The sequence below is a fragment of the Thunnus thynnus genome, chromosome 3 (genome assembly GCF_963924715.1).
Source record: "Thunnus thynnus chromosome 3, fThuThy2.1, whole genome shotgun sequence".
NCBI classification, from domain to species: domain Eukaryota; kingdom Metazoa; phylum Chordata; class Actinopteri; order Scombriformes; family Scombridae; genus Thunnus; species Thunnus thynnus.
Window position 1 is genome coordinate 29744406 of NC_089519.1, and position 26749 is coordinate 29771154.

Genomic DNA, 26749 nt, shown 5'->3' on the forward strand with positions numbered 1-26749 from the left:
CATTGTATTGCTTTGCATGGCTACATCTATAGAATAGTGGGTATTGTTGCTGTATTATTGCATTAATGTTTTGCTGTTTCCTGTTTTTCTGCATGGCTCGAGCACTGTCTTGAGAATCTTGTTGATTTTGCTGTTTTTATAACATCTTGTCGTCTCTTGTTTGCATTTCTTAACCTGTCACTATGCTGGTTTCAGAACATCTTACCAAGGGACCAGGGCTGGCCCTAGGATCTTGGTGGCCCTAAACAAGATTTTGTTTGTGGCCCCAAAACACTCACAGCACAACCACCAAATCACACACAATGCTCATAACTCAATGAACATGAACAAGACAATGTCTATTAAAAATATATTAAAAATTTGAGAAGTTAATATACAATTAACAATTACAAAGTATTGCAAATAATAAATAATAAAGTCAATATATTTAAACAATACAGAGCAACAAACTTGCACATAACAAGGTCTATAAAAAAAGACAATGACAAATGAACACCAATAAAACCAAAAATATTTAGCCAAATAAATAGCAATGAAAAATCAATATAAGAGTGCAAAATATGCTAAATAAAGTGAACACTACAAAAGTCACTGGCAGGATACGGGCAATCCTCGCGGATAGACAAAGATTTGGATACAATTCTGTCAGTTTCTTCTTCTGGACAAAGTCCAGCAGTTCAAATACAGACATCCTGTTTCTAACTGAGGAGAGTTTCTGATTTCCATGGCCAGTTCTCTCCCATAAATGTCGGCTTCCTCTTCACTCCTTAGTGCGTTCTCAAGTTCCTCACATTGTTTCTCCGGTGTTTCATCTTCCAAGATTGGGAAGTTTATCAGTACCCCAAACTTGCTTTTAACTTGTCCAAGTGTTTCAAACACTGCAGACGCAGTCATGTACTCTGTTAGGTCTGTCAGGTACCTCTGTTATGACCTCTGCAGCTGCAGTCACATCAGAGGAGGGAGTAGATGCCCCCGAAGTCTCTGACGATGTCCCCTCAGCAGCAGTCATGTCAGCTGATGAGGTAGATGGTGGTGCAGTGAAAGTTCCTCCAAAATATTTCAAAACCGCCCCTGAAAAGATTATATATTAGATTATTAACATTCTTTAAATATAGGCTGTAAGACATTACATTGGTATGTTACATGTATCTTCCAGGCCTATTTATTGATGATTATTTATTATGATCTACAAAGATACAATTTAACACAGCCAGAATTCTTCTGTCCTTCTCCAGCTGTTCCTGCTGTCGTTGCTGTTTGTTGCTGCTAGCCATGTATCCATTATTGTTGCTGCTGTTTTTAGTGCTGTTGTTGTTCTGCTTCTCTGCGTCCCCACCCTCCTCTCTCTCCAAGAGCCAGGTTCTGCTTGGGGTTTCTTCCTGTTAAAGGGGAGTTTTTCCTCATCGCTGTCGCCAAGTGCTTACTCATAAGGGAATTGTTGGGTCTCTCTCTCTGTAGCCTAAATTTAAGAGTATGGTCTAGAGCACAAACACCAATTTAATGTTGCAGGAAAACATTGGTTGCTAGTTAACAAGGAAAGCTGGCCTTTATGAACTATAAATGATGCTTGCAATCCTACTCCTGTTAGCTAGCAAGCAAATAGCAAGAAATCAAGCTTGTTCTAACGAAAAACGTTTCAGCTAAAAATGAATACTACTTTATTCACTACTTTGTAACCAGTTTGCCAAGTTAAAATTATTGTGGCTATGCTCAGTTTAATTCGTTAAAAACATGAATTTAATGTTGCAAGAAAAACGACTGTCAAATTCATTCAATCAGATCAATAAACAATAACCAGGTACCAGGAGGCAGGTATCCTCCCGTTCATAGCGGGCTTTCTACTGCTTTTTCTCTCAGTTTCATTCGTTTCTTCCGTCGGACTCTGGCTCAACTATTTTCATTACCAAGAGTTTGTTTGCTCACAAGAATAACGGGGCATAATGTTTTCTCTCTGTTGCGCATTTCTCGCTGTTTCTTTGCTGAGCTCTCTGCACGACTTCCATGTGTCCAGCTTTGGTGAGTCTTCTACATGTGTTTCTCCGTCACAGAGAGCGTTTACTGCTCCATGTATATAAATGCTTAAATAGGCATACAGCCTAGATATACGCCGCCAAACACAGTTTAGTGAGTTTTGTTTGGTTGTTTATTTATTTATTTATTTTTTAATGTTTTCAACACTTGTATATGAGATGGGATCAAAACTGGCACGTGTTCAAATGACTGGTTCAGATTCAGTTATGGTATATTGATTTATCTTTGAGTAATTTGTTTGCCAAAATGTGTTTTTCTTTCATTATTGTTTGCTGTATTGTATAGTAATGTACTTGTAGTGTATGATATAACGCCTCTATAGTGTTATATATAGTGTTCTATGTGTAGAAATGTCTTTCTGAAATATTTTACTTACACTGTAAACTTTATACAACATGCTTTGACAGTGCTGAAATTTATGACTTCAAACCACTTAATTGGGGACAAAAGTCATGACCCCTGATTGTTAAAACGTTGATGTGAATAAAATGACAAACTCGCAAATAAATGGTGGCACTTTGTACATAACACTAACGTGCATTCTTGTCTTTCTCTTTTATATTTGATTGTATTGTAAAGTTGTTAACATGATGAATAATAAACCCGTAAATAAATTAAAACAGTGTTAAAACAGCAACATGTTAAAAAAAAAAAATACTACATTATCTTCTTTATCTGTTTCTAAATATTTTAACTCAAAATATTGCAGTCGCAAATTAGCCTAATATACCAGTGATCCATGCAAATTACTTTTCAGATTAAGACTTCCTCTCCCATTTTTCATCTCACGACCCCTCAGATATATCTGGTGACCCTTTAGAGGTGCCCGACCCCTAGGTTGGGAACCACTGGACTAAACTATCTAACTGTATATAAAGTAGTTGAAACTAGCTCCACCTCCAGCAGCTACAACAGTAACATGCTGCTCTAACACTGATGCTTCAGTATTAATAATCTAATGATGTCATATATAATAATATATCAGTCAGAGGGACCAAAACACTACTTTTACTGCAATACTTCAACTACATTTTGTTGCTAATACTTCTGTACTTTTACTGAAGTGGGATTTTTCATGCAGGACTTTTACTTGTATTGGAGTATTTTTACATTACTGTGTTGGTACTTTTACTCATTTGCCCCTTTATTTATACTTAATTTGTCCCACTGCTTCACTGTCTACATCCAGTAGTCTGTGTGTTGTTCTGAGCTTGTGAGCTCAAGGAGATTTTTTATTTGAGTTAGGTATATATATATATATATATATATATATATATATATATATATATATATATATATATATGTACTTCTGTACTTTGACTTTTACTTGTAATGGAGTATTTTTACATTGCTGTATTGGTACTTTTACTTAAGTAAAGGATCTGAATACTTGTTCCTCCACTGATACTGTGTGCTTGTGTGTTGATTGACGTTTCAATATTATCGACATCCTGTGTTGCCAAGTTACCAGAGTTCTGCAAAAAACAACAGAGTTTTTTTTCCACTTATCTGACGATAACGACGAGACTGAGAAGCACGTACCATCCGGTTCATAGCGCCTTTCTTTAGCGTTTCTACTTTCAATTTCAGACGAATCATCTGTCGGACTTTGGCCTCAACGATTTTTATTACCAGGACCTCTATGTACTCACAAGACTAACGGGACATAATGTTTTCTCTCTGTTACGCATTTTTCGCAGTTTATTTGCTGAACTCTCTGCACGACTTTCATGTGTCCAGCTGTGGTGAGTCTTCTACATGTGTTTCTCCGTCATAGAGAGCGTTTACTGCTCCATGTAGACGAAATTAATGATGTAAAAAAATGCTTAAAATAGCCTCACAGCCTAGATAAACGCCGCCAAACACAGTTTAGTGTGATGTTTTGTTTGGTTGTTTATTTATTTATTTATTTTTAATGTTTTCAGCACCTGTATATCAGATGGGATCAAAATTTTCAGGTGCTCAATTCTGCTGGGAAAAAAAAAAAACAGCACAGACCAGCTTAAATTGGTTGCTGGTTTTAGCTGGTCTTAGCTGGTGTTAAACTGGTTTAGTTGGTTTACCAGGCTGGACAAGCTGGTAAGGCGGGTCTTGCTGGTTTGTCAGTATTGTTGGTCAGCTTGGTATGGCTGGTCACCCAGTCAAGTTAAGCTGGTGTCTGCTGGTCAAGCTGGTTAAGATGGTTGGATCTTTTATGTATAAACTCATATATTGAGTTTACCCCTCAAACCTATAACTAAGTGAATTCATAATGACCTATGGACCTGGTTTGTTTTGTTCTTTCTCTCAATAATTTTTTTTTTTACATTTTTTATTTAATTTATTTGCTTTACTTGGAGTAAAATGTAATTAATCAATTTAAAATAATTGTTTTAAAATTATTAATCCATTTAAATTAGGTAAATTGAGCAATTATTAATAAATTCATATAATCAAAAAATTTAACAGCTTACTATAATTCAGGTGGCATATTCTACGCTCCATAGTTTATGTGCAGGAACTGTGGTTTTGATTGCCAAATGCAGTGGTAATGTTCTTTAACAAGGTCATACGCTGTGGCTGTGGCTAAGTGTGATGCATCATGACTTAAAAAACACAGTATATGAAACGCTACAGGACTTTCAATTTGGAGCGAGGGTTTGTTTTTTATGGCCTGAGCCCCAAAGGGGCGAAGACCCTCTTGTATCTGTTCTGTTTCTTTCTTTCTTTATTATCTTGCCACTTCAGACCTAAATTTGACCCCCTAAACATGTTCAAAAACTCACCAAATTTGGCACACACATCAGATCTGGTGAAAAATTTGATAAAATGTAAAAAGTATCCCCCAAAGTGCTAAAATGTGCTCTATAGTGCCACCTATGTATCTAAAATTGACACGGCCACGGCCCATAGGAATGTCTTAGAAAGATCAAACCAAAACTCAATTATTCGTCTCAACAAGACCTACAAATCATAGATGACACCCCTGACCTAAATCCAACAGCAAGTCCGCAATATGACGTCTAAACTATAAGTCAGACCACTTTCAAACTTTTCCAAACAAGGAAATTGCTATAACTTTATTGTACATGCTCCAGTCTGCACCAAACTTCACATGTTAGTAAAGTCAGACCTGTCATCCCAGGTCTGGAGATATCTACATGCCCGTGACAGAAGCCCTTGGACTGCACCACACCCCGATGTGCACAAGGGTACGAAGGCCCATTCAACGCTGCTTGCAGCTTTAATTTGTTTTTGTTTTTTTGAAACAAGGTATCATTTACATGTCATGTTCAAATGAGTCCTTCTGCCTCAGGTTGAGCAAAATCTCAGCTCACTTTTCACATACTCCCCTTTAACGAATAGAAACCTCAAGCAGAACTTGGCTCTTGGTGGGTGGCCACCTGCTTTGACCGGTTGGGTTGAGAGAGAGAAAGAAAGAGGGGAAGGGGAAGGGGGAGGCACAGAATAACAACAATCATAACATTAACAATAACAGCAGCAATAGCAATAACAATAGCCAGGGAAGGATGCCAACAGGACTGCGAAGGACCACGAAGGCTTGGCCTGAAACCCAGGGTTTCCTGCAAGATGAAAAAGCACAAAAAACTCTGGGGAAGAAGCCAAGTTAGTGACTTGCATTGATGTTACATGAATACATACAGATGGAGAGGAGGAGGAGGAGAGAGGAGCTCAGTGCATCATGGGAAGTCCCCCAGCAGTCTAGGCCTATAGCAGCATAACTAAGGGCTAATCCAAGGTGAGCCTGGTCGGCCCTAACTATAGGCTTTATCAGAAAGGAAAGTTTTAAGCCTACTCTTAAACATAGAGAGGGTGTCTGTACCCCAGACCAAATCTGGAAGATGGTTCCACAAGAGAGGAGCCTGATAGCTGAAGGCTCTGCCTCCCATTCTACTTTTAAAGGCTGTAGGAACCACCAGTAAGCCTGCATTCTGGGAGCGCAGTGTTCTAGTGGGATAATACGGTACTATGAGCTCTTCAAGATATGATAGTGCCTGACCATTAAGGGCTTTGTAAGTTAGGAGAAGGATTTTATATTATATTCTAGATTTAACAGGAAGCCAATGTAGCGAAGCTAAAATGGGAGAAATGTGATCTCTTTTTCTAGTTTTAGTCAGTACACGTGCAGCTGCATTCTGGACCAGCTGGAGAGTCTTTAGAGACTTGTTAGGGCAGCCTGATAATAAGGAATTGCAATAATCCAGCCTAGAAGTAACAAATGCATGGACTAGTTTTTCTGCATCTTTTTGGGACAGGATGTGCCCGATTTTTACAATATTACATGAGTGAAAAAAGGCAGTCGTTGAAATTTGATTTATGTGGGAGTTAAAGGACATATCCTGATCAAAAATAACTCCCAGATTCCTTACAATGGTGCTGGAGGCCAGGGTAATGCCATCCAGAGTAGCTATATCATTAGATAATGTCTGTCTACGGTGTTTAGGGACAAGCACAATAACTTCAGTTTTATCTGAGTTTAGTAGTAGAAAATTGCAGGTCATCCAAGTCTTTATGTCCTTAAGGCATGCTTGGAGTTTGTTTAACTGATTGGTTTCATCTGGCTTCATTGATAAATATAATTGGGTATCATCTGCATAACAATGAAAATTTATGGAGTGTTTCCTAATAATATTACCTAAAGGAAGCATATACAAGGTGAATAGTATTGGTTGAGTACAGAACCTTGTGGAACTCCGTGTCTAACTTTTGCCTTCATGGAGGATTCATCATTAACATGTACAAACTGAAATCGGTCTGATAAATAGGACTGAAACCAGCTTAATGCAGTTCTTTTAATGCCAATTAAATGTTCCAGTCTCTGCGAAAGGATTTGATGGTCAATTGTGTCGAATGCAGCACTAAGATCATATCTAGTAAAGAAGCGCTAACTAAGGGTAAGGCTTCCTAAGCAGCCTAGTTGGGATGGGGTCTAAGAGACAGGTTGATGGTTTAGCTGAACAAATCATTGAAGTTAGTTCAGAAAAGTCAACTGGAGAAAAACAGTCCAAATATATATCAGGATTTACAGCTGTTTCTAAGGTGCCTGTGTTTGGGGAGAAATCGGTGCCTGTTGAGGGCAGGAGGTTGTGAATTTTGCCTCTAATAGTTAGAATTTTATCATTAAAGAAGCTCATAAAGTCATTACTACTAAGAACTATAGGAATACATGGATCAATAGAGTTATGACTCTTTGTCAGCCTGGCCAAAGTGCTGAAAAGGAACCTAGGACTGTTTTTATTCTTTTGTATTAATGATGAGCAATAGGTAGCTCTGGCATTACAGAGGGCCTTCCTAAATGTTTTAAGACTATCTTATCAGACTAAGCGAGATTCTTCCACTTTGGTGGAACGCCAAATCCTTTCAAATTTTCATGATATTTGCTTTAATCTGTGGGTTTGGGAGTTATACCATGGAGCTAACCTCTTATGTTTTATTATCTTCCTTTTTAAGGGGGCGATGGAGTCGAGTGTTATTCGTGATGAGCCTGCAGCACTATCAACAAGATTATCAATTTGGGAGGGACTAAAGTCAACATAAGAGTCCTCTATAGCAGCGATTCTCAACTGGTGGGTCGCGACCCAAAAGTGGGTCGCGGACACGTTCTGGGCGGGTCACGGACAGCTTGTAAAAAATAAATAAATTAAAAAAAAAATTAAAAATAATTAATGCTCATCTGATTTTGTACTCGTCTTTTATCTTGAAAAAAAAAAGAGACAGAGAGAGGCACGCGACAGACGCGCGCAGCATTCTCGTTGCCATGGTAACCACCATTCGTTTGCCGGTAACCCTTTAAATTTGTCTTTAAATTTGTGATGATGTTCGGAGGCAAGATGGCGAAACGCAAATATAACCCGGAGTATTTGAAATGTGGATTTTCGTTCATTGAGGACAAACACGGACAGAAACCCCAGTGTGTTATTTGTAATGAAGTGCTGGCACATGAGAGCATGAAACCATCCAAAGTAATGCGACATTTACAAACGAAACATCCCGCATGTAAAGACAAGCCGGTGGAGTTTTTTCAAAGACGACTTCATGAACTGAAGGTATCACAGAAGTGTCTGACAGCATCTTGCTCCAAACGAGAACAAGCGCTCCGGGCGTCTTACCACGTAGCTCACCGTATCGCGAAGGCCAAGAAACCCCACACAATAGCCGAAGAGCTTATTTTACCCGCTGCCATGGACATGGTAAGAGAGGTGCTGGATCAATCAGCGGCAGACAAGCTTAAAATCATACCCCTGTCCAATGATACTATAGCTCGGCGTATTGAAGACATGTCTGGTAACATAAAACAACAGACCACAGCTCGCGTCCAGGCAAGCCCTTACTATGCATTACAGATGGATGAATCCACGGATATAACTCATTTTACTGGTTTATGTGAGACATGTGTGGGACGGTGATTTGCAGGAACAATTTCTCTGCAGCAGAGAACTTCCTACCACCACCAAAGCAGAGGACATAACAAAATCAACTGAATTGATAGTAGCAATAACGGCTATCAGTAATACAGTCGGCAACCGGAAATGACACAGTACGCTTACCGTAGCACGTCAGGTGTTAACTCGAGCTGGCACCGCTGTTGCCAGGCAAAAATCATCTCTGTGTTTAGGACATGCGTAGTGCGACATCTAGTGACGACACTTGGTGGGCTTCTTCTTTATTCACTGACAGCAAATTCACCGCCACTAACTGCCAACTGCTACAACGGTAAGTAACTTAATTCACCGCCACTAACTGCCAACTGCTACAACGGTAAGTAACTTATATCTGCCTATAATGTGAAGTTCTTTTAATAAACCGCCCTACACATATAATATCGATGTATTGTTTTTTTATAAAGGAGCTAAAATCACGTGCAGACTGATCTAGCGCTAGATATGACCCTTGAGAATTATGGCAGTTTACACTTTACTAACGTTAATTTGAACTCAGCTGTGTTCAGTGAATGTTTTAGCTAACTGTTAGCTAGTAAAAATGAACCTAGCTGACATACTATTGCACACAACTTTATGCAGCCCCTCCCGAAATCAAATGCAGTAGCATTATATCCCCTGTAAAACAACAAGTCGTCTTTTTGTTGTATGGATTAAACAAATGAGATATAACATGTTAGTTAAATTTGTCAGTTTTAGAGGTGCTGGTAGGGAGATTACCTTTGGCCAGAGCTAGGCTAACTGTCTTCCCTGGGTTCTAGTTTTTATGCTAAGCTAAGCTAACCTGCTGCTGCAATAAAATTAATGTACAGACATGAGAGTGGTATTATGTTGATCCTCTCAACTAACTGGTGAATAAGCATATTAGGCCCCTGACCTTTGATAAATAAAATAATCTAAAAAAAAACTAGAAAACCTATTTTATGATACAACTCGTACTCGTTTCTAAAACATGTTTTGTTTTCATCTATTTCAGGTCCACATAGGGTGTCGTGTGTGGCCTCTTTGTCAAGGAGATAGCTGTGGCCATTTGGGGACAGCTACCCTGAAAACAAGGAGCCCAACCACCAAGGGGGAGGCCGAACACCCCTTGACCCTGACAGAATTGTAGTCACTGAGAGGTATGTTTACTGATGAAAAATTTGGATTATCATTTTGCAAGCAACTTTGAATGCTGATGCTGTCACAACCTGGCAGAACTGGCGGTGTCATTTGCATGATTATCTTGTCTGGAGAATATGACAGGATTTAGTTTTTCTTTTTGACAGTGCAGGTTATCAGATGTAGGCATTTTTTAAATCCCCCGCTGCTGTCAGGTGAATGCAGGCTGTCATAGCTGTTAATAGCTATACTCAGCAGCCTATGTTTTCAAAGTGGATCACAAACAGGCTGAGGTGTAACACAGCAGTAGGTTTTCTTACAGTCATCGACCACTGAGCCTTTAACATTGTGATTTAAGGGCCCCCGACCCCACGTCATTTATGGCATGGATTAAATTACTCTTATTGGCTTTTTACTCACAAAGCTTTTATTGCACTTACAGTAACGTGACGAGTGTAGTTGTCAATTTGATTACCTCACTTGGTTTACCGTCTCTCCTCTGCTCCGCTGTGTGTGTAGCATACCATAAATGACAGCAAAGCACACCAGAGTCATTTCAGCTAAGTGTGAGAGTCAAGTGCATTTTGCTGTCATTTAAGGTCGCGTTAGTTTCTCTTCTCTCCTCTGCTGTCTGTGGTTCAGCGATGGCAGGGCTGAGGCCTCCTTGTGTGTGTGTGTGTGTGTGTGTTGCACAAACAGCGGAGCAGTGGAGAGACAGTGAACCAGGGGCCTGTTTCAGAAAGCAGGCTTAACAAACTCTGGATCCAACCCTGAACTCTGAGTTGATGAACCCCGAGATGTGAAACTCAGAGTCAGTTCAATCAACTCTGAATATTTTCACTCTGAGTTTAAGCGCACGCATGATTAATAAAAAAAAGCCATCATATATGGAGCTCTGATACTACGAGTCACCATGGCAACAAGTAAATAAAAGGCAGAGCCTCCATTTTAATCCAGTGGACGTAGAGATATGAATGCATGTGTGTGCGGACATTGTACATTTATCTTTAAAAAAAGAGCCTATGTCAGAGCGGGAAAAGTGTCAATAAGTTAACACAATAAAGTTTTATTCAGTGTTGTCCATTAATCCATCATTTACCAGGCTCACATTTCCTTAATGATGATATGGAATGGATGTGGAATCTGAGTGTGTATCAGGCCACAGCTACATTACATTTTAAATATATTTGTTCAGCTTTAATCTGACGGACAAAACACAGGAGGCAACTGAAGATGAAATATAGTTAAATATTTAAAACATATATAGATCAAAGACATAGAGACATGAATGTAAACTCACAGTCTGATCCAGTAATAATGTGTTTGGTGATTTGCGTCAAGGTTAAAATTCAGTAGATTTTAAATGTTCAGATGCCTATTTGTATCTTGGCTCAACAGCATTCAGTGATGTTGCTCAATCCTGCTAACTCAGAAATATTAACATATAATCTCCAATATTATAGGAATGATGTTTCATCAGTGCAACCAATCATGTCCTGAGTGATAGAGATAATTATTCATTGATCCCACCTGTCTAATTTGTTTATCCTGTTATCAGACAAGTTGAACAGCTTTGGACGGAGGGTCCTGTGCCTAGTCTTCTGGAAAATAGAGGACGTCAGTTGAGTAGGCAGTCATTCGATGTGGCCCAGGACACATTGTGTTTACACTGCTAAATGAATGTGGTCACATGCTGCCCAGACCACCTCCAAATGTGGTCTGAGTGATCGGATCTCAGTCCGTCCTCAATGCGTCTTGGGTGTGTTTACACATGTATTTAGAGCTGTCCACTTGTGATCGGATCACCCAAGACGGATGTTAATACCAGGTGTAAACAAGGCCAGAGTTATAACAGAAAGACATACAGAGGTTTTATTCTGAGCTGAGGCTGAATTCACACTGTGTAATATCTGAATGTGAGAGAAAAAAACGCTGTTCAAAGAAATGATTGATGTGGATGAAAGTGGTAACTTTAGAAAGTCCTGCATAGCAAACTAATATCCAACCAGGATTTAGATTCTGACTTACAGTAAACCTCCACTAATGAATGTGCTTTGATACAGATTGAATGAATGAAGACATGAAACTCTGTAAGAGGAGACAGAGAGAAACTCGAGGTTTGTCGAAGAAAACCTGCCAGTGAGCAGGTTAGCTTCACAGAGTCAGAGTTACCCTGGTAACTGACCCAGAGTTTCCCCTCATCTCAGGGTTTCTCTAATCCTGCTTTCTGAAACAGGGCCCTGGTGAAGTACTTGAATTGGCCACAACTACACCTGTTATGCTACTGTAAGTGCAATAAAAGCCTCATGAGTAAAACCCCCACCCTCCAATATCATATCATCGTCCATTGAGATGTTTCACTGTGGACATCGTCATATGCCAATTCGGTAGACATCGCCCGACCCTATTCTCCATAATCGACCTGATCTAACAATATAATCTGGTGTTGTGTGTTTTCTTCCAGGCTGCTTCCATTGGTGGCTGCAGGGGCAGAATGTTGACGGGGCAAAATTGAGAAGAGGGAGAAGAGCATGGGGAGAAACATAATGTGTGAAAAATACAGGACATTGTTAAGAAAGAAAAAAACGACATTGTGTCTTAGTGAGTCGGGGGGGTGCTTGAGTTATGTCATGTTAAACACTGCTATGGATACTGTAAACTAAATTATTATTATTAGTATTATTATAATTAGTGGTTTGTTGTTGCTGTTGTTACAGTTTTTATTGATATTGTTACATGTTGTGGTATAGTAACTGTAGTTATTGTTTAACTAAATAAAACAGATGGTCATACTCAAATTACTTGGATGGAATGGATTTAGTTCACTTTGATATAGTTTCAGTGTAGTTAGTTGTTTATCTTGGCTGAAATTCACCATGATCATCCTCTCCAGGCAACGCTGGTCCCTGAATAAATACCAGCATACACCAGTCAAAAACATCACTGTTGGCTGGTCACCAGCATGACCAGCACAATGCCAGCTTAAACTAACAGGTCACCAACAAAAACCACCAACATAGGCAGGTGACCAGCAAGACCAGCAGGTTGACCAGCAAAGCTGGTCTGTGCTGGTTTCTGACTGGTGTCAGATTCAGTTATAGTATATTGGTTTATCTTTGAATAATTTGTTTGCCAAAATGTGTTTTTCTTTCATTATTGTTCGCTGTATTGTATAGTAATGTACTTGTAGTGTATGATATAAAACCTCTGTAGTGTTATATATATTGTTCTATGTGTAGAAATGTTGCTGAGTTATTTTACTTACACTGTAAACTTTATACAATATTCTTTGACAGTGCTGTACTTAAATAAAATGCCAATAAAGCACATTTGAATTTAGAGTAAATACTGAATACTGAAAGAGAAAGAGAGAGAGTGTGTGTGTGTGTGTGTGTGTGTGTGTGTGTGTGTGTGTGTGTGTGTGTGTGTGTGTGTGTGTGTGTGTGTGTGTGTGTTGAAAAACACATGTAAGCAGCTAATGTTCGGTGTACAGACCATTTTAGTTTGACCAGTAACATCCATCCATTAAGTAGAGATGGATATTCTATGTAGGAAAAATATAAATTAGTTGAAAATGAGTTGAGTAAACTCTGTTACAAGATAAACAGCACTGATTAACTGTCAGTTTATTGAATGACATTGTTCGTGAAATTACTGTTTTATGTACTTTCATAGTTCATTGTGATTCCTAATTTTATGTTTCATGTTTTTCATCTCGGCATTTCATGTCTGTGTTACAGATGAAAACTGTGCAGATAAACCTGTATTTACTCCATCCAGACTGGTAGTGAAGTTTGGTGACCCAACCTCTGCCACATGCTTGGTTTGTCAGCATAATTGCCCAAACAGCTTGTTTGGTTTGAAAAAGTCTGCGGGGCAAAATCTGATAACCACGATTTTATGGAAGGTTGACAGCCTGACTGAATGGGATACATCTCCCGAATGCTATTATACTGGTGCTGATAATAACCACTGTTGTAGCACCCTGCCTGTAACCGTCTATCGTAAGTAAACTTGCTGTTGAACAAAACATTACTGTAACAATTTTATATATATATATATATATATATATATATATATATATATATATATATATATATATATATAAAATATGTTGGATAGATTTAGGTTTTTTCATATTGTCAGCTGTATTTCACCACCTTTATCTTACTGTGTGTGTCTCTCACTACATCTCTCTGTTTGTCTCCCCAGAGCCTCCAAAAAATGTCAGTTTCAGCTTCCTAAATCACGCTGGGCCGATGACTGCGGGTCATCCGTACACACTGCAGTGTCACGTCCAGGAAGTTGCTCCTGTTGGTAACCTCAATGTGACCTTCTACAGAGGACAGACAGAACTGCACAGAATACAGTCCAACAACACAGAAAAGACACCAATGAATGAGACCTTCACTCTGGATATCACCCCTAGTAAAGAAGATGATGGAGGACAGTATTGGTGTGAAGCCAAGCTAGACCTGGGACCTGAAGGACCACAGACTCCTCCAGTGGTGGAGTCAGGAAAACTCACAGCAACAGTCTACTGTGAGTCTGACAACAAAATGGACACACATCTTATTTCTGAGACAGCTAGTAAAAGTTTTAATGTGACAAAAACAAAAGAAACATTACGTCACAAACAATGACAAAAGACAAAAATGTCTTTTACTTCACTACATTAGAGGGAAACATTTATTTAAAGGACGGGTTCACTATTTTTCCAGTCTGTCTTAAAACAACAGTCAGGTGCCCAAATTTCCATTGAAAGATGTTTTCCTCACTGTAATCATTCCTTCTGTTCATACTGGCCATTCAAAATGCACTTATATTGATGGGGGCCAAAATCCACAGTGTATCCACAGTCATTTTGTGCAAAAATACATTTAAAAGTTTATCTCAAGTTTATATGAGGCTTCAGCAGTCTGAGTTAGTCATATCAAGTGGATATCTGCCACATTTACAGTCTTTTTAGCATCAAATTCCCTCTTTGTGTTTCCTCAGACAGTGTTTCCCTGTTGAGCTGCAGTGGAAGTAAAGTAACAAAAAGAGAAACTTTGGCACTAAAAAGACTGTAAAGTTGCTTCAGATAAACTTTTAAATACATTTTTGCAAAGAAGGAGGGCTGTGGATTTTGGCCTCCATCACTTACATTGTAAGTGCATTATGAAGGGATCTTCTAATGGTCAGTATGAACAGGAGGAATGATTACAGAAGAAAAACCTATTTCAATGGTAATTTGGGCTCCTGACTATTGTTCTAAGACAAACTTGAAAAATTGTGACCCCGTCCTTTAAATAAATGTTTCCCTCTAATAGTAGGCCTATATTGTAGCAGAAACTGAAAGTAACGTAAAACAGCCAGTTAGTACTGTGGTGTATATCTGCATTAATCTGTTTAAAGTTCAACATTGTTTCCATTTCTCTGTAATGACATGTTTTGTATCTTCCCTCCCTCAATTAACACACAGATGAGCCTCAGCTAAAGGAGTCATCACATCCAGATCTGATCACCGTCACGAAAGGAGACCGTCTACAACTGGACTGCTCTGCTGTGGGAAACCCCAGCCCCTCTTACAACTGGACGCTCCCATCAGCCAGTGGTTCCCCCTTCAGTGACGACATTCTCACTATCGAGTCTGTAACTTTGGAGCACAAGGGGCAATACATCTGTTCTGTCCACAACGACATCGGGACTGTCACTGTGAAGTTTAACGTGGATGTCAAAGGTGAGTTTAAAGTTTTGTCATTTTCAGTCTTCAGGGTTGTGATTGTTAGAGCAACTACAGTATTGCTTTCCCACAGCAGTGGAGAATTTGAACACATGTGACATCAATGAACTTCCTTTTTTAAGATTGTGTGGTTTTGTCATTAGTCTGATGTATAACATCGTACGTGAAATGACTGTTTTATGTACTTCATAGTGTTCATTGTGATTCCTAATTTTATGTTTCATGTTTGTCATCTTGGCATTTCATGTCTGTGTTACAGATGAAAACAGTGCAGATAAACCTGTATTCACTCCATCCAGACTGGTAGTGAAGTTTGGTGACCCAACCTCTGCCAAGTGCTTGGCTTGTCAGAATACTTGCCCAAAGGATTTATATAATTTGGAAAAGTGTGTGGGGAACGTTACAAAAAATGGAACCACGATTTCATGGGAGGTTGACAGCCTGACTGAATGGGATATAGATGTCATTGAGTGCTATTATACTGGTAATGCTGATAACCAGTGTCGTTGCACCCAGCATGTAACCGTCTATCGTAAGTAAACTTGCTGTTGAACAAAACATTACTGTAACAATTAAATATATATAATCAAAATAATAAATAAATATGTTGGATAGATTTAGGTTTTTTCATATTGTCAGCTGTATTTCACCACCTTTATCTTACTGTGTGCGTCTCTCACTACATCTCTCTGTTTGTCTCCCCAGAGCCTCCAAAAAATGTCAGTTTCAGCTTCCTAAATCACGCTGGGCCGATGACTGCGGGTCATCCGTACACACTGCAGTGTCACGTCCAGGAAGTTGCTCCTGTTGGTAACCTCAATGTGACCTTCTACAGAGGACAGACAGAACTGCACAGAATACAGTCCAACAACACAGAAAAGACACCAATGAATGAGACCTTCACTCTGGATATCACCCCTAGTAAAGAAGATGATGGAGGACAGTATTGGTGTGAAGCCAAGCTAGACCTGGGACCTGAAGGACCACAGACTCCTCCAGTGGTGGAGTCAGGAAAACTCACAGCAACAGTCTACTGTGAGTCTGACAACAAAATGGACACACATCTTATTTCTGAGACAGCTAGTAAAAGTTTTAATGTGACATTGACAAAAGAAACATTACGTCACAAACAATGACAAAAGACAAAAATGTCTTTTAGTTCACTACATTAGAGGGAAACATTTATTTAAAGGACAGGTTCACAATTTTTCCAGTCTGTCTTAAAACAACAGTCAGGTGCCCAAATTTCAATTGAAAGATGTTTTCCTTGCTGTAATCATTCCTTCTGTTCATACTGGCCATTCAAAATGCACTTATATTGATGGGGGCCAAAATCCACAGTGTATCCACATAGTCATTTTGTGAAAAGATACATTTAAAAGTTTATTTGAAGTTTATATGAGGCTTCAGCAGTCTGAGTTAGTCATATCAAGTGTTTATCTGCCACATTTACAGTCTTTTTAGCATAAAATTCCCTCTTTGTGTTTCCTCAGACAGTGTTTCCCTGTTGAGTTGCAGTGGTAGTAAAGTAACAAAAAGAGGGACTTTGGCACTAAAAAGACTGTAACACTGAAAGATATCTACTTGATTTGACTCATTCGGATGGCTTGAAGCTTCAGATTAGCTTCAGATAAACTTTTAAATACATTTTTGCACAGAAGGAGGGCTGCGGACTTTGGCCTCCATCACTTACATTGTAAGTGCATTATGAAGGGATCTTCTAATGGTCAGTATGAACAGGAGGAATGATTACAGCAAGAAAAACCTATTTCAATAGTAATTTGGGCTCCTGACTATTGATTTAAGACAAACTTGAAAAGTTGTGACCCATCCTTTAAATAAATGTTTCCTTCTAATAGTAGACCTATATTGTAGCAGAAACTGAAAGTAACATAAAACAGCCAGTTAGTACTGTGGTGTATATCTGCATTAATCTGTTTAAAGTTCAACATTGTTTCCACTTCTCTGTAATGACATGTTTTGTATCTTCCCTCCCTCAATTAACACACAGATGAGCCTCAGCTTAAGGGGTCATCACATCCAGATCTGATCACCGTCACGAAAGGAGACCGTCTACAACTGAACTGCTCTGCTGTGGGAAACCCCAGCCCCTCCTACAACTGGACGCTCCCATCAGCCACTGGTTCCCCCTTCAGTGGCGACATTCTCACTATCGAGTCTGTAACTTTGGAGCACAAGGGGCAATACAACTGTTCTGTCCACAACAACATCGGGACTGTCACTGTGAAGTTTAACGTGGATGTCAAAGGTGAGTTTAAAGTTTTGTCATTTTCAGTCTTCAGGGTTGTGATTGTTAGAGCAACTGCAGTATTGCTTTCTCACAGCAGTGGAGAATTTGATGTGACGTCAATGAACTTCCTTTTTAAGATGGTTTTGGCTTTGTAATTAGTCTGATGTATAACATTATCTGTACCTGTTTTCTTTACCAAAACCCCTCACCCAACCCTCTGCAGAGAACTACATGTACATTATTTTAGTGGTACTATTAGTCCTTGTTCTGGCAGCAATTGTCTTCATCATTGTATACGTCCATCTGTACAAACACAACCGAAAGGGACGGTACAACCTGAAGGACGTTTTCCATCTTCGCTCTCAACTCATTGCTGTGCCTACTGAAGAGTTAATTTGTGGGTGAAGCATCACATGTGTGTCGACAACCTGAAACTGTTGATATGTCATAAGCTGCAGTTAGCTGTAAAGCACAGATGTATTTATCCTAACCCAAATACTGTAGAAATCAGCAGAAGTCTCTATATCTGAGGTTTAACACATACATGCTGCACATACGGTTAAACTCAGGTTTAAGCTGAAAGATTGAAATGTTGCTCTGTTTAAGGAGAGATATCTATTGCTATCTATCTATATTTTTCTTGTTGTTAACAAATCATGAAAACACTAAAATGAGCAATTTGTTAGTTAGTCTGTCTCTCAGGACTTTCTGACCTCCTCACCTTGTCTGTGGCTCTCAGTCCATTCATTTCTACTGAAGACTTAAAACTTTAAAAATGAGTCACAAATATAGTTTCATTTTTAAAAGGGGCTCAGCAATTTCCTACAGCAGCTGGGCACTGTAGTTTTCAGTAAAAGTTACTCAAACAAAACTAAATCATGCATTTATTGGGGACTATTTTCAACCGCAGATTAATGCATATTTGGTGCACTAGTGTATGTGCAGCAGCAGGACAGTGTGTGTGTGTGGGATTGATTCAAAATAAACTAGAGTGCCTGAACATTCATTACAGCTGGTGTGATAGTGTGTCTCACTGTTTTTAATAATTTTTAGAAAACAATGGAGTTCCACGGAGGACGAAGCTCTATCTGGCTAGTCTTTTCATGAGAGTTGTTGATGGTAAAAAAAAATGATTAAGTATCACTAGCCTTATCCTTCAACTGTTGCACAACCATAAGTCTGGTGCATGCAGAGAGGAAGTCTGTAAATAAAGTGATGCAAAACCACACCCTTCCTAAAAAAAAAAAAAAAAGAGGCATGCGTAAAAGCAGAAACGAAAGTAATGAACTGCATACTGGAAGCCCAGTAAGGAAATGTAAGCTTTGTTTTTTTAAGTTTTTTAATGTGAATAAAATGACAAAACTCACAAATAAATGGTGGCACTTTGTACATAACACTGACATTCATCCTTGTCTTTCTCTTTTATATTTGATTGTATTGTAAAGTTGTTGACATGATGAATAATAAACCAGTAAATAAATTAAAACAGTGTTAAAACAGTAAAATGTTTAAAGAAAATACTACATAATCTTCTTTATCACTTTCTAAATATGTTAACTTAAAATATTACAGTAACAAATTAGCCTTAGATATCAGTAATCCATGCAAATTACTTTTCAGATTAAGACTTCCTCTCCCATTGTTCATCTCACGGCCCCTCAGATATATCTGGTGACCCTTTGGAGGGGCCCAACCCCTAGATTGGGAACCACTGGACTAAACTATCTAACTGTATATAAAGTAGTTGAAACTAGCTCCACCTCCAGCAGCTACAACAGTAACATGCTGCTCTAACACTGATGCTTCAGTATTAATAATCTAATGATGTCATATATAATAATATATCAGTCAGAGGGACCAAACCACTACTTTTACTGCAATACTTCAACTACATTTTGCTGTTAATACTTCTGTAGTTTTACTGAAGTAGGATTTTTCATGCAGGACTTTTACTTGTAATGGAGTATTTTTACATTGTTGTATTGGTACTTTTACTAAAGTAAAGGATCTGAATATTTGTTCCTCCACTGATACTGTGTGCTTGTGTGTTGACTGACATTTCAACACCATCAACATCCTGTGTTGGAAAGTTACCAGATTTCTGTTAAAACCACAACGAGTTTTCTTCCACTTATCTGATGAGAACGGCGAGACTCAGAAGCACGTATCATCCTGTTCATCGCGCCTTTCTTAAGCGTTTCTAATTTCAATTTCAGACGAATCTTCTGTCGGACTTTGGCCTCAACGATTTTTATTACCAGGACCTCTGTTTACTCTCAAGACTAACGGGACATAATGTTTTCTCTCTGTTACGCATTTCTCGCTGTTTCTTTGCTGAACTCTCTGCACGACTTTCATGTGTCCAGCTGTGGTGAGTCTTCTACATGTGTTTCTCCGTCATAGAGAGCGTTTACTGCTCCATGTAGACGAAATTAATGATGTAAAAAATGCTTAAATAGCTTCACAGACCTATTTGAATCTAATACGGGAAGTGGCATTGAGCAATGGAAGTAGTTGAAAATAAGTTGAGTAAACTCTGTTATAAGATTAACAGCACTGATTAACTGTGGGTTTGACACTGTATGTGAAATTACTGTTTTATGTACTTTCATAGTTCATTGTGATTCCTAATTTTATGTTTCATGTTTTTCATCTCGGCATTTCATGTCTGTGTTACAGATGAAAACTGTGCAGATAAACCTGTATTCACTCCATCCAGACTGGTAGTGAAGTTTGGTGACCCAACCTCTGCCAAGTGCTTGGCTTGTCAGCATACTTGCCCAAACGAGTTATATGGTTTGGAAAAGTCTGTGGGGAACGTTACAAAAAATGGAACCACAATTTCATGGGACATTGACCGCGTGACTGAATGGGATATATCTCTCATGTGCTATTATACTGGTGATGATAATAACCAGTGTTGTAGCACCCTGCCTGTAACCGTCTATCGTAAGTAAACTTGCTGTTGAACAAAAAACACTACTGTAACAATTAAATATATATAATCAAAATAAGAAATAAATATGTTGGATAGATTTAGGTTTTTTCTATTGTCAGCTGTATTTCACCACCTTTATCTTACTGTGTGCGTCTCTCACTACATCTCTCTGTTTGTCTCCCCAGAGCCTCCAAAAAATGTCAGTTTCAGCTTCCTAAATCACTCTGGGCCGATGACTGCAGGTCATCCGTACACACTGCAGTGTCACGTCCAGGAAGTTGCTCCTGTTGGTAACCTCAATGTGATCTTCTACAGAGGACAGACAGAACTGGGCAGACTACAGTCCAAAAACACAGAAAAGACACCAGTGACTGAGACCTTCACTCTGGATATCACCCCTAGTAAAGAAGATGATGGAGGACAGTACTGGTGTGAAGCCAAGCTAGACCTGGGACCTGAAGGACCACAGCCTCCTCCAGTGGTGGAGTCAGGAAAACTCACAGCAACAGTCTACTGTGAGTCTGACAAGAAAATGGACACACATCTTATTTCTGAGACAGCTAGTAAAAGTTTTAATGTGACTTCTGTTCATACTGGTCATTCATAATGCACTTATATTGATGGGGGCCAAAATCCACAGTGTGTTCACAGTCATTTTGTGCAAAAATACATTTAAAAGTTTATCTGAAGTTTATACGAGGCTTCAGCAGTCTGAGTTAGTCATATCAAGTGGATATCTGCCACATTTACAGTCTTTTTAGCATCTTTAGCATTCTTTATGTTTCCTCAGACAGAGTTTCCCTGTTGAGTTGCAGTGGTAGTAAAATAACAATAAGAAGGACTTTGGCACTAAAAAGACTGAAACACTGAAAGATATCTACTTGATTTGACTCATTCAGATGGCTTAAAGCTTCATATTAGCTTCAGATAAACTTTTAAATACATTTTTGCACAGAAGGAGGACTGTGGATTTTGGCCTCCATCACTTACATTGTAAGTGCATTATGAAGGGATCTTCTAATGGTCAGTATGAACGGGAGGAATGATTACAGCAAGAAAAACCTATTTCAATGGTAATTTGGGCTCCTGACTATTGTGTCTAACTGTGACCCGTCCTTTAAATAAATGTTTCCTTCTAATAGTAGACCTATATTGTAGCAGAAATTGAAAGTAACATAGAACAACCAGTTGGTACTGTGGTGTATATCTGCATTAATCTGTTTAAAGTTCAAAATTGTTTCCATTTCTCTGTAGTGATATGTTTTGTATTTGTCCTTCCCTCAATCAACACACAGATGAGCCTCAGCTAAAGGGGTCATCACATCCAGATCTGATCAACGTCACGAAAGGAGACCGTCTACAACTGAACTGCTCTGCTGTGGGAAACCCCAGCCCCTCCTACAACTGGACGCTCCCATCAGCCAGTGGTTCCCCCTTCAGTGGCGACATTCTCACTATCGAGTCTGTAACTTTGGAGCACAAGGGGCAATACATCTGTTCTGTCCACAACAACATCGGGACTGTCACTGTGAAGTTTAACGTGGATGTCAAAGGTGAGTTTAAAGTTTTGTCATTTTCAGTCTTCAGGGTTGTGATTGTTAGAGCAACTGCAGTATTGCTTTCTCACAGCAGTGGAGAATTTGATGTGACATCAATGAACTTCCTCTTTAAGATGGTTTTGGCTTTGTCATTAGCCTGATGTATAACATTATCTGTTCCTGTTTTCTTTACCCAAAGCCCTCACCCAACCCTCTGCAGAGAACTACAGGAACATTATTTTAGCCGTGGTACTATCAGTCCTTGTTCTGGCTGCAATTGTCATCGTCAGTGTATACTATCTGTACAAACACAACTAAAAGGAACGGTACAACGGTAGGACGTTTTCCATCTTTGCTCTCAACATGTTGCTGTGCCTACTGGAGAGTAAATTTGCAGGTGAGGCATCACATGTGTGAAACTGTTGATATGTCATGAGCTGCAGTTAGCTGTAAAGCACTGATGTACTTATCCTAACCCAAATACTTAGAAATCACCAGAAGTCTCTATATCTCATGTTTAACACATACTTGCTGTACATATGGTTAAACTCAGGTTTAAGCCGACACATTGAAATGTTGCTCTGTTTAAAGGTTCTGTATGTAGGAATCAGAAATATCTTCTCTTTAGTGACATCTGTGGTCGTTAAATGAAGTGCAGTCAACAACCTAGTGCTCACGCTCGTGTGCTCGTGGCGTGAGACTGTTGTAAGTGATCTCTTTTTCCATGCTTACACTTCTCATAATTACATAAAAGGTTTCTAATGTTGTGTTTTGGACCATGTTTCATCAAAGCATCTCTCATCATCAGTCAGCCCCCCCCCAACACAAAAATGCGTTAATTAACCACCTGAACCTGACCCAACCCGCAAACCGCCAACTTTCTTTTTACCAACCTTTTTACAAAACACCAGTAAGCTCAGTGAGCTGTTGTTGGTACGCTTATTACGACCTTTGGGCTACCAACTGGAAAACAAAAGAGGTAACCTATGTTCTGCTATCGCTCTGGAGCTTGTTTTCTGCTCCTTTGTTGAGGAAATAATGTTTTTGCTTCGTGTGCTCGGGAGTGGGCGATTTGTCATTGTGGGGGTGTTTTGTTGTGAAATGTGTAGTGGTTGATAGACTCAGCTAGTTGTCTCATTAGCTGGAGAGCTAATATCTGCAGGGTGTTTCTAGTTGCATAGCACCATTTTTGTTGTGTCGGTCGTTGCAGGTCATTTGTTGACATTAGCGGGAGAGAGGCAAGGCACTCAGGAGCGCGAAAAAACATCACTTCCATTGGATTTTTGCAGGAAATGTAGCCCAAGTCCTTCACATAGAAATCAGTCCACAGGCTGTTACAGACAACAGAGAAAGTTGGGAAAGGTCTCATTTTTTACGTTACATTACTACTTGTTTACTAATTGGCAATAAGAAATGATTAATACATGTAAATTGCCTCACAATTCTTCATATAGAACCTTTAAGTAGAGAAATCTATTGCTTATTTAACAAAAATGTATATTGTTCACCATGTATAGTGTTATAGGGACAAGTGCTCCATTAAGTGTGATATAAATGTAATATTTCATCATTATATGGGTCACATTTTATTTTGTAAAGCCAGAGGTAGGATTGTTTATCTAACAAACCAGCAATGTGTTAGTTAGTCTGTCTCTCAGTACTTTCCAACCTCCTCACCCTGTCTGTGGCTCTCAGTCCCAAGTCAATTCATTTCTACTGAAGACTTAAAACTTTAAAAAATAGTCACAAATATAGTGATATTGATATAATATCAATGTTTCAAATGAGCTGTAAGACCAAGATTATAATTCAATTGAGTAGTAGTGCTCATTGTTTGATTATAAGATGTTCAATTTCTTGAGAAATTGCAAGTAGCTTATATTTAAATAGGAAAATTTGAAAAACTGGAGCCAATTTTCTATTTTGTGATTTTCCAAGTGAAATAGAAAATAAATAATAAAATAAAATAGAACATTATTATCTAAACATCCAGTGTATCTGTCGGATAACACACTGTTTTACTGTTTCTCTCTATTTCATTTTGTTTCCTAAAGGATGTCCTATAGTATTGTATTGTATAAATCCTATATGATGTCCTATAGTATTGTATTGTATAAATCTTATAGGATGTCCTATAGTATTGTATTGTATAAATCCTATAGGATATCCTATAGTATTGTATTGTATAAATCTTATAGGATGTCCTATACTATTGTATTGTATAAATCCTATAGGATGTCCTATAGTATTGTATTGTATAAATCTTATAGGATATCCTATAGTATTGTATTGTATAAATCCTATATGATGTCCTATAGTATTGTATTGTATAAATCTTATAGGATGTCCTATATTATTGTATTGTATAAATCCTATATGATGTCCTATAGTATTGTATTGTATAAATCTTATAGGATGTCCTATAGTATTGTATTGTATAAATCCTATAGGATGTCCTATAGTGTTGTATTGTATAAATCCTAAAGGATATCATATATACAAACAAATTTAAAACTCTGGACAAGAGGCCAATGCATTTCCATCACTGTAGGGTAATGGAGAAATACAATTTACTGAGCTTTGAGACTTTTAGATTATTTTCAAATGTGTGCCTTGTTTATAAAATTTAAATGGTCTGACCCCTCCTCCACTATGTGACTTTGTGTACACTCACTCAGTAAATTCTATTAGATCCTCCAGAATATCCTCTATACGAGATTGTACCATTTCATCGCACTGCATTTGGACAGTCAGCTTTCTCTGTGAAAGCCACAACTCAGTGGAACGTCCTATCTGACGATATGAAGAGCTGCAGTTCCATCAGTACCAAATTAAACCAAATTTAAAAAGTCTGCTAAAAGCTCTGTAACTACTGACTCTACATTTTATCTCATGGTCTTCTCATGAATGCTTAATCTTGCTTTTAATTCGACAAGCTTACATTATTATTTTCTAGTTGACAATGTGTGTATCTTTGTATTTTGTATTATGTGTCCTTTGTGTATTTTGCTTTGTATTGTTTGTTATTGTTCTGTTTTATTTGTGACCTACTGAAGGGACTGCAGATGAAAATTAGCTTTAAGCTAAAACTGGTACAGTACATCAAATGGTAACATTAATGTTTAACACTGTATATGGTCCCAATAAATAAATAAGACATATGTTTTGTTTCCTCAAGATGCGTGTCTGTCTGGTGATTTTTCCTCGTCAGGTGCTCATTGAGACCACATGAGTTCCCTTCAGCTTTCTCCCCTGCTTGAGCAGTGTTGTTTTTTATTTTCTGATCAAAAAGTGAATTATTATGAGAGGATGATACGCCTCCATATCTCTCTATCTTTGCATTCTTATATTGATTTTTCATTGCTATTTATTTGGCTAAATATTTTTGGTTTTATCGGTGCTCATTTGTCATTGTCTTTTTTTATAGACCTTGTTATGTGCAAGTTTGTTGCTTTGTATAGTTTAAATATATTGACTTTATTATTTATTATTTTTAATACTTTGTAATTGTTAATTGTATCGTAACTTCTCAAATTTTAATATATTTTTAATAGACATTGTTTTGTTCGTGTTCATTGAGTTATGAGCATTGTGTGTGATTTGGTGGTTGTGCTGGGAGTGTTTTGGGGCCACAAACAAATCTTGTTTAGGGCCACCAAAATCCTAGGGCCGGCCATGTGGCAAGGGCTTAAATGTAAAGGACGCTCATTTATATATAAAAGTCCTGCACTGTAGTGTGAGTAGCGAGCCACACAGAAAGTCACACTGATCGTGTGGCCCCCTCTAGCGGTTGTGGCTCCAAACAACCGCATAGAGTGTTAATGCCAGGGGTCGGCCCTGCAAAGGACCACAGTGGGAAAATAAGCTGATGATTAATGAATACTTTGTCATTGTTAATTGTATCTTAACTTCTCAAATTTTAATATATTTTTAATAGACAGGGCTTTGTTAGTGTTCATTGACTTATGAGCATTGTGTGTGATTTGGTGGTTGTGCTGGGAGTGTTGTGGGGCCACAAACAAGGCCCTGGTCCCTTGGTAAGATGCTCTGAAACCAGTGTAGTGACAGGTTAAGAATTGCAAACAAGAGACGACAAGATGTTATAAAAACAGCAAAATCAACAAGATTCTCAAGACAGTGTTCGAGCTATGCAGAGAAACAGGAAACAGCAAAACATTAATGTTTGTAATATATCACATTTCTGTCCTCTGTCCTGCAGGCTCTAAAAAGGGGTAAGAAGTCATCATGCAGCTTTCAGGCCACATCTTTTGGTTCTGTACAAGTTTTTGTAATTAATTTTTATTCACTTTTTCAATAAATACAAAACATAATGAAACACAAGACCACATATTCCAGTAAATCATTGAAAAATAAGTAACAGAACAAAACAAATCTGGCCAAATAGAGTTAGCGCCAAGTACATTAAAAAAAACAGTAAACTATGGAAACAAAAATAAGAAATAAGGGGGCACCATGTATCAATAAATACCACATAAATGAGGTAACACATTTTCCCCAAAAAAACAAAGATTTGACCAAACTTCATAAAACATAACTTGGTAATTATTCTGTACAGGTTTTTGATCATTTCAAGTATGTAAGATTAGATTATAATTATAGAAAGGACAGAAAGTTTCCAGTCTTCAGCTCTGAGTCTCTGTTGTGCTGCTGCAGACTTCCGTGGCGTGGTGCGTTTCGGGGTGGTGACCAACAGACAGGTGGCAG

The 26749-nt window shown here is 38.4% G+C and overlaps 1 protein-coding gene across 6 annotated transcripts in view; it reads left to right on the plus strand.

The window, feature by feature from the left end:
• Nucleotides 1–1563: 1563 nt before the first annotated feature.
• The window catches only part of LOC137180078 (vascular cell adhesion protein 1-like), a 41887-nt gene continuing 16701 nt past the window's right edge, over nt 1564–26749 (plus strand). Inside the window, exons 1-11 of one of the 6 annotated variants that reach the window (XM_067585279.1) lie at nt 3424–3776; nt 7483–9592; nt 12037–12173; nt 13313–13576; nt 13785–14114; nt 15037–15294; nt 15557–15829; nt 16003–16332; nt 17309–17566; nt 20228–20497; nt 20672–21001. In XM_067585279.1, coding sequence (XP_067441380.1) covers nt 12104–12173; nt 13313–13576; nt 13785–14114; nt 15037–15294; nt 15557–15829; nt 16003–16332; nt 17309–17566; nt 20228–20497; nt 20672–21001 — 2383 coding nt within the window. In that variant the 5' untranslated portion in view covers nt 3424–3776; nt 7483–9592; nt 12037–12103. Of the gene's footprint in view, nt 2017–3423; nt 3777–7482; nt 9593–12036; nt 12174–13312; nt 13577–13784; nt 14115–15036; nt 15295–15556; nt 15830–16002; nt 16333–17308; nt 17567–20227; nt 20498–20671; nt 21002–21781; nt 22040–22223; nt 25202–26749 lie in introns of those variants that run through there. The other 5 variants (XM_067585282.1, XM_067585281.1, XM_067585278.1 and 2 more) reach the window with 5 other exon arrangements.